Genomic DNA, 9,169 nt, shown 5'->3' with positions numbered 1-9,169 from the left:
AGGAATTGCTAAAGTATTGCTAACATTTTGTTTACTGGGAATAGTAACTATACACGACCAACTGCTGTCAGCTGTTCTATTGCAATGTTATAGTCACCTAACGATGCTCCCAAGCTTTGAAAAGAGCATTAAATTTATTACTAGAGTAAATCAAAGTCTGCGAGAAACTAAAAGAAAATTAACAATTAAGACTATGTTACATATCTTTTATAGGTGCTTCTGAAAATTTGCGATGAGAAGAAGGTCCTTGAAAACAAACCTATTTTCGCTTATCCTCGATACTACTGCGACAGTAATAAAACTTACCTCATCCTGGGTGGACTAGGTGGCTTCGGATTGGAACTGGCCGACTGGCTAGTACGCCGAGGCGCTAAAAATTTGGTGTTGACATCAAGAACGGGAATAAAGAACGGTTATCAACGCTTGAAGGTCGAGCTATGGAAATCTTACGGCGTGAACGTGCTTATCATCACGGGGGCAGACGCTTCTAGTCGCATCGAGTGCGAGTTTATACTGAATTCCGCACAGAAACAGGCCCCGGTGGACGCAATCTTCAATCTCGCCGTGGTGCTGAAGGACGCCATTTGCGCGAATCAAACGCCGGAGTTATTCGAGGAGAGTTTCAGGGCGAAAGCTTGGGCTACGAAGATGCTGAACGAGCTATCCAGAAGTTTGTGCCCGCAACTTCGGCAGTTCGTAGTTTTCTCCTCGGTTTCTTGCGGCAGAGGGAACGCTGGACAGACGAATTACGGCATGGCTAACTCCGTGATGGAGAGAATTTGCGAGCGCAGAGCGGCAAACGGTCTACCGGGGCTGGCTATTCAATGGGGCGCGATAGGTGAAGTTGGCCTCGTCGCCGAGTGGCAGGACAACGACATAGAGCTCGTCATTGGCGGTACTTTACAGCAAAAGGTATCGTCCTGCCTTGAGAAGTTGGAGAACTTCTTGTTGCAGGATCGCCCGGTGGTGTCTAGCATGGTGGTAGTGGAGAAGCGTGTAGGTGCAGCTTATGGAGCCACCAACATTATGGAGGTCGTGGCGAATATAATGGGTAAGATTGTTGTCATTTTAGGATAGTCTTTTCTAAAACAAAATCAAAAGAGAGGAATCTATAAATTATATGCATTAACGCAAGGGATAAAAATATTAATTCCATGTTTTCAAATTACAAACCGTTTAAGTATATTTCTAGTAGAATCAATATTTTTCTGGAATAAAAATCAAATATGTTATAATTTATATTATTTATTTCTACTATTCCCACTAGATAGATGTAGATTTTAATAATTAATGCAGAAAATTTTTTCAAATAAAATTGCTGATATATTATGTCGTATTGTTCAAGAATATACATCACCACCGATAATACACCAAGTTTAATTACATATCTCGATACTTTTGCAGGTCTGAAAGATTTGAAGACTGTGGCTCAGAATACGTCGTTGGCCAAACTCGGCATGGACTCGATGATGGCCGTGGAGATTAAGCAAGCACTGGAACGTGAGTACGATGTCTTCCTCACCGCGGAGGACATCCGCAATCTGAACTTTGCCAAACTGGCGGAGATGCGCGATAAGGGGTTGGAACGAGTGAAAGCACAGACTCAACAGACCGATGAACAGAAAGCCGAGGTATCTGGCATTCAACTGTTGATATTTTTGGGTAACGAAGCGTTGTCTGCCGAGACCCATATGGATTTACAAACTAGGATGAATCCGCGCAAGATCAAAGTGTTCCTCTTGCCGGGTATACAGGGTTGCGGACAGATATTTAATCCACTGGCGTCGAAGATCGAACCTATCGCAACAGCCCTGCAATATGGATTAACACAAACTGGGCGTAACTATACGTCTATACGGGAATACGCCGACATGCTTTTATCAGTACGTATACACAGAAGAGCATGAATAATAAATAAAATTATATATTTATTCGATATTTCCTTTAACGAATGCTTTTGTTGAATCGAAAAGTGCTCGTCCATGCGGGATGACATACGTTTTATTGAAATTTCCAGTATATCTTACCAAAGGCGAAAAAGCAAAGAGGTTTTGCTATAGTCGCATATTCGTTCGGCTCGTTAATTGCCCTCGAATTAGTGAAACGATTGGAAAAACGAGGTTTGAGTGGTCGATTGGTGCTAATTGACGGTGCTCCTGACATGCTGAAAATGTCTCTAGAGCAATGTCTTCCATCCGCTACAGAGGAAGAACTTCAAAATAATATCTTGCTTACTATCATGGATACCATGCAATCAACTTTAAGCGAAAAGGTAGATTTTACTGGCTGCTAAAATACTTCTCGATCGTATTCGAGCATATTCTTGTTGTCAATATCCCGTTTATTACTAATTTTTTTTTTTTAATAGCTACTTTTGGATCTCGAGAAATGTAAGACCTGGGAAGAGAAGTTAGATCTTTTCCTTTCGTACCTTCCTGATAAAACTTTGATCGAAACTAGAAAGACTTTGTGCAAAACTATTTATACGCACATTCTCGCTCTTCGAAATTACGACTCGTCATCCTTGGAACGAATACGATCGCCTATAACACTCTTGAAACCCACAACACAACTTGTCGACATGAATGAAGAAGATTATGGCTTACACAAGGTATTACGCTTCCTCCGTGTACTTTTCACAAACGTGTTCGATGTTTAATTTCTCGTAATCGATACCTAATAACACAGCATAAAAAACTTTTCAGATCACGCGAGACAAGGTGGACGTGCATTACATTGAAGGCAACCATGTCACGATATTGGACAGCGATAAGGTCATAGCGGCGATTAATGGAGAACCATTGCAGGATCCTAAAGCATTTAGCTTTTAGCGGAAGACCGGCCGTTCTAATTTAATTTTCCCGGGAAAAAAAGATTATATATAATTATATATAAATATATATGATTATATATGAATTTTGTCTCTATATGATCATATATAATTATATATGATTATATATAATTATATATGAACATATATAATTATATTATATAATCATATAGGGTTATATATACTTCCATATGAATCTTATATGGATCCATATATGAGTGCATATATGATCTATTGTTCATATCTAGTTATATTTGGAATTATATATGTCCATATATAATCATATATGGACCCATATATAATTTTATATATAGAGACAAAATTCATATATAATCATATATAATCATATATATTTATATATATTTATATATAATTATATATAATCTTTTTTTCCCGGGTTGGTTTAACTTACCTAGCTGTCATCTTTTCCTAGTTCTAAAGAATTAGAAAAAGATTCGAATATTTTTATGTTTGAATTTAAACCAACGTGAAAAATTTCAAAATGAGAAAGAAATCTTATATGTGCAGTTATGTTTATTGTGCAAAAATTATTTTACTATGTATGCAGTTAAAATTATAAATTATAATAAAATATGATAATTTGTAGATAACAGTTGATAAAAGTAGATAAAAGTTGACTAATTCCCAGTAAACACAAACTATAACCATTATATAACACAGAAGTAACATGTAATGTAACTATAGTAATGTAATATACATATAGCAGCTATGTAATTTTTTTTGTAGCAGTAATATAACTGTGTTTTGTAATAATTATATCGCTCTGTTATTTATTGGTTACACTACAATAACAACAATATAACGTCAACATAACACATTCAAAAATATATACTGACAAAGCGTGTAATATATTGATATTTATAGAATTTATTACTTTTATAAATATAAGTTATATAAACAAGACCGCGGCGTCTTAAAATAATATATTGTACGTACAATTATAAAATAAGCCGAAATATGTATATTAACAATAACATAAAACATACTTAAGACAGTCTTAAAATAATAGAATTCGGACTATGACCGTCATTGACTCGCTTTTATTAATTCATCTTAAGTATGTTTTAAGTTATTAATATACATATATTTTGGTTTATTTTATAATTGTATACACAATTATTCTAAGACGCCACGGTTTTATTTATATATTTTATATCTATATAAATAATAATAAATAAATATCTATTATTATTTTATTTGTGAGAACGTGATTGGCTCTTACTTTTAGAATCAACCAATCAACGCAAAGTGTTAACAACACGAACTCAACAGTTGGTATCTGTTGAACGCGCCCATTGCCATGCATGGTGACAGAGGTTAGGTTAGGAAATATTATTCCATCACATTTCGGCCGGGACGGTCGCGCGCTCGCGGATCCGCGGATCAAATTAATACGCCGACGCCGAGTTCTCCAGTGATCGATACCTGGCCGGATCGTCACCCGGCCGAGACGGTCGCGCGCTCGCGGATCTGCGGATCAATTTAATACGCCGACGCCGAGTTCTCCAGTGATCGATACCTGGTCGGATCGTCACCCGGCCGAGACGGTCGCGCGCTCGCGGATCTGCGGATTAAATTAATTAATACGCCGAGTTCTCCAGTGATCGATACCTGGCCGGATCGTCACCCGGCCGAGACGGTCGCGCGCTCGCGGATCTGCGGATCAAATTAATACGCCGACGCCGAGTTCTCCAGTGATCGATACCTGGCCGGATCGTCACCCGGCTGGGACGGTCGTGCGCTCGCGGATCCGCGGATCAAATATTTAATACGAGTTCTCCAGTGATCGATACTTGGCCGGATCGTCACCCGGCCGGATCGTCACCCGTGCACGACGGCAGGCTATCCAGTACCGAGACGCCGCGCTATATCGTCTCTTCCACAGAACGTCTCCTGGCGTCGACGTCCTCTTCGTCGTCCTTTTCGTCAGAGACTGGTAAGTGTGCGTCTTGCTTTTCTCGAGCAAATTATAAGGACTGAGATATTTCGATATCGATTTTTTTCTCCCACTAACATTTTTATGTATTCTTGGTTTCGTGGATATTTGATCGCCTAAATATTGTAAGATTTTTGAAAAGATATAAGTAAATAATTTTCAAATAGAGATAGGCATGAGTCGGTTGGATAGCGTTAGCACGAAAATAAATAAACAGGACGTCCGGAAGGTTAAATGGAGTAGGGGAAAGCTTTTGCGCAGGAAGGCATGGACAAACGGCAGAGAGATTTGAATCGCTGAGCGAGAAGTACATAACGTAATTTGGAGAGAGAGAGAGAGAGAGAGAGAGAGAGAGAGAGAGAGAGAGAGAGAGAGAGAGAGAGAGAGAGAGAGAGAGAGAGAGAGAGAGAGAGAGAGAGAGAGAGAGAGAGAGAGAGAGAGAGAGAGAGAGAGAGAGAGAGAGAGAGAGAGAGAGAGAGAATCATAGGTGCGTGCGAGATATATGAATATAGAGAGATAGATCGGTCGAAAGCCTTGCGGTAAAGTAACGAGGGAATGTTTCTGGACTATATGTATATTTATAAAATAAAGAACTGTCGTTATATTGAATCACAAGATCTTACAATATTTAAATGCTTTAAAATATCCATGAATTTAAATGTTTTTTTTACCCCGCAAATCTTTGACACTACAGATATAGAATATTAAAATTTTTTGATAGATATTAGGATTTCTTTAGCTATAACGGAATTTTTGACCTAAATCCTTGCTGGACAATTTATTAAAAGTGTATCTTCAGAAATAATAAATAGATAGATTGAAGGAATTAAAAATCGAATATATATTATATCTATACAATTTCCACGCTTTGTTTGAAATTCTGCGAAATTGCGATAGCTCGATGATTTCTCATGTTTCGACAAATCTTTATTTAATCGCTATCAGTACTAATTCTTCTTTCGAAATTCAGGTATCACTCGCCGTCCACAACAACCAGTACCCAATCATCGGCCTCCAACGAGCGCTTCACGTCAATCTCGCCGACGTCCGAGGCGTCGACGAATGTCCACCGCGGCGGCGGTTATCAGAACACAAAGAGTACCGTTGAGAAATATCTGATCTCGAAGTCGGTACAGAGCTACGGTCGCTACTCGGTCAACAGTCAGACCGATCATCAGTTCGGGCAAGACTGATACTTTACCGCAACTTGTCCCAAGCAACTGGACGGATCAACCAAAGCGGCGATCTCGAGCATCAGCGGTGAAACCTTTGTCACAAAGACAACAATAACTACCAAGGCCGCGACGACAACAGCAGTGACGCGAGGTAAGATTAAGATTTTTGATAATTTCTCATGTTTCGACAAATCTTTATTTAATCGCTATCAGTACTAATTCTTCTTTCGAAATTTAGGTATTACTCGCCGTACACAACGACCAGTACCCAATCATCGGCCTCCAACGAGCGCTTCACGTCAATCTCGCCAACGTCCGAGGCGTCGACGAATGTCCACCGCGGCGGCGGCTATCAGAACACAAAGAGTACCGTTGAGAAATATCTGATCTCGAAGTCGGTTCAGAGCTACGGTCGCTACTCGGTCAACAGTCAGACCGATCATCAGTTTGGGCAAAACTGATACTTTACCGCTACGAGTACCGCAACTCGCCCCAAGCAACTGGACGGATCAACCAAAGCGGCGATCTCGAGCATCAGCGGTGAAACCACTGTCACAAAGACAACAATAACTACCAAGGCCGCGACGACAACAGCAGTGACGCGAAAATTTGGTAAGATTAAGATTTTTGCCAATGCGCGAACTCAGTGATTTTTATACGTTTTCGACTAATTGCTTATTTAACGATGATCACTATTTTTACAGGTATTAAAAAAGTGCATCATGCCTAAGAATATTCAACATTTAACAAAAAGACGAAGAAATCAATTAATAAATATAGAAATAAATAGAGATAATAGTAATGGACAACTAGCAGAAAGGTATGTATCGAATGTAGCGCCTAATAATGATCGAGTGCAAGAAGCGGAACGTAATATTGTTCAGTATAATAATACTGAACAATATTGCGTTATAAGTAACAATGAAATTCATGTAGTACAGTCGGAGCCACCCAGTTTATTACTTTCTGATACAGAAAGTAGTTTATTACTTTCTGATACAGAAAGCAATAAACAATTTAACGATGAAATTGATGAACAAGATCATATAAATGAGAAGTTTGAAAATAATGAAACGAGTTTGCGAGTAGATTTACAAACTTTAATAATTCAAAATAACGTTCCACATACTACTGCTAACAAACTGCTACAAGTTCTCAGAAAACATGGTCACGTAAATTTGCCTAAAGATGTTAGGGTTTTACTTGCAACTCCACGAAACGCATATGCAACTATTACATCTTTAAACACTAATGGGTGCTATAAGCACTTTGGTCTTTTTTGTAGTCTCGAACGATCTATACGTATATATTCTAATTTCATAAAGGGAAATGAAATTAAAATAAACATAAATATAGATGGTTTACCCATGTCTAAGAGTTCTGGTAGCCAGTTTTGGCCCATAATGGCAGCCATTGAAGGAATTGACATTTATACGTTGCCTTTTGTAATTGGTGTGTATCACGGCACGCGTAAACCTCAAGACGCAAACGAATTTCTAACTGACTTTGTCAATGAATTCATTCTCTTTTCTCAAAATGGAATTACTGTTTCAAATAAAAAATACATTGTTGCAATTAATGCTATACTATGTGATGCTCCGGCTAGAGCATTTGTTACATTTACAAAAGGTCATGCAGGATACTTTTCGTGTTCCAAATGTATACAAGAGGGTGATTTTGTAAAAAATAAAGTAACTTTTCCTGAAACTAATAATACATTACGTACAGATTACTCATTCAAGAATCGAATTCATCCTGAACATCATACAGGTTATTCTATACTAGAAATGCTTCTCATTGGAATATTATAGGTATTACTATTTATACTGTCATGTTCAGGAGAAAAGCTTTCCTTCACTGGTACACCGGCGAGGACATGGACGAGATGGAATTCAGTGAGGCCGAATCGAACATAAATGACTTGGTGTCCGAGTACCAGCAGTACCAGGAGGCTACCGCGGACGAGGACGCAGAATTCGACGAGGAGCAGGAAGCTGAGGTCGACGAGAACTAAGAAAAAAAAATATATATATCCCGCGACGGAAGCGACACTCTCCTTATTATCTCTCTCTTTCTTTCGACCGAGCGATAACGCAACACACCCTTCACCCATGCTTCTTAACTCGTTATCTCTCTTTTTTGTATTTTTTTTTAACGGACTTCTGTTTCGAACTTTTGCGGAGCGCGCGCGCGTTTTTCATTGCTGCTCGTCAATATTGCACCTAGTGCGATAATTCGAAAATTGATTTCTTATTTTTGAATGTGTCTTTCTACAAGATTACTTTTGATTATTGATTCTCGCGCGCCTCTATCATCATCCACTGTACAACCGCCGAGAGCGGCCGCTACGTACAAATAGGTGAAAATTTCTACAGAATAAGTTTGAAATGTTTCCAAGAACTTTTTTCTAATCGCATTTTGTAAAATTGTATTTTTATTTTATATCTCCATAGAGTTATTATATTGATTTGCTTATTTTAATTTTTCACCGATAAAATTTGATTTTTTGAAATATGATTTTGATGATTATAAATATGATATTTTTTACTTGATTTTATGTTCGATTAAGTATACTAATCTGTTATACAAAGGATAAAACAAATTCTTAAATTGATATAAACGATATCTACAGTTTAAACCTGTAAAAAAAGCTTCAAGAAAAAAGAAAAGCTTAAAGAATGTGTGCATCAATAAAACATTTATGCAATAAAAAATATATCTTTTCATATTTATTTTTCTTTAGAACATTAAAAATTCGTTATTTGTATCTTAACTGTAGAGTTATAATTTATATCTATTGTATAGATGCATCTCTCTCATTGCCAATACATTTATATAGATCTACATGTAATTATTTCAGAGATGTATCTGCATTAAAGATATAAATTTTAACTTTACAGTTATAGATACAAATAACTTCGACCATTATGGCTATTTCAATACTAGATATATAGATAATACTAGATAACAGTATTTCGGTTGTATATATATTGCAGTTATATACATTTATATAATTTCAATATAATGCGTTATATTGCTGTTATGTCCACACAATGTCACGTGAGTGGGAAATTACAATTAACATATATATAACTAAAACCTCCAGGTTACATTACACGTTACATTTCGTTTTATTGCGGCAATATAATGGTTACATAACTGTGTTTGCTGGGTTGTCACTAGTTCTTTCGCAAAATATAAAACGTA

The 9,169-nt window shown here is 37.5% G+C and overlaps 2 protein-coding genes across 2 annotated transcripts; both read left to right on the top strand.

Moving 5' to 3' along the window:
- Positions 1-213: 213 nt before the first annotated feature.
- Positions 214-2,846, top strand: LOC139786636 (fatty acid synthase-like; the record flags this gene model as incomplete). The annotated part of the gene is made up of 5 exons (XM_071725772.1): positions 214-1,051; positions 1,405-1,883; positions 2,018-2,272; positions 2,369-2,611; positions 2,706-2,846. Coding segments are annotated over 5 exons (1,941 nt in total), but the record flags the coding sequence as incomplete, so codon positions are not given.
- A 1,305-nt stretch (positions 2,847-4,151) lies between these two features.
- Positions 4,152-8,678, top strand: LOC139786632 (tubulin beta-1 chain-like). The gene is made up of 5 exons (XM_071725770.1): positions 4,152-4,787; positions 5,758-6,113; positions 6,201-6,574; positions 6,667-6,782; positions 7,802-8,678. Exons 4-5 carry the CDS (start codon positions 6,685-6,687, stop codon positions 7,974-7,976), a joined length of 273 nt encoding a protein of 90 aa, XP_071581871.1. The 5' UTR covers positions 4,152-4,787; positions 5,758-6,113; positions 6,201-6,574; positions 6,667-6,684; the 3' UTR covers positions 7,977-8,678.
- The last annotated feature ends 491 nt before the right edge of the window (positions 8,679-9,169 follow it).

Source organism: Temnothorax nylanderi, unplaced genomic scaffold (genome assembly GCF_030848795.1).
Source record: "Temnothorax nylanderi isolate EJ_2023f unplaced genomic scaffold, tnyl_v1.0 TNYL_tig1094_pilon, whole genome shotgun sequence".
Taxonomy (NCBI): domain Eukaryota; kingdom Metazoa; phylum Arthropoda; class Insecta; order Hymenoptera; family Formicidae; genus Temnothorax; species Temnothorax nylanderi.
Note: the sequence above shows the minus strand (reverse complement) of the source record. Positions and strands in the feature narration are given on the sequence as shown.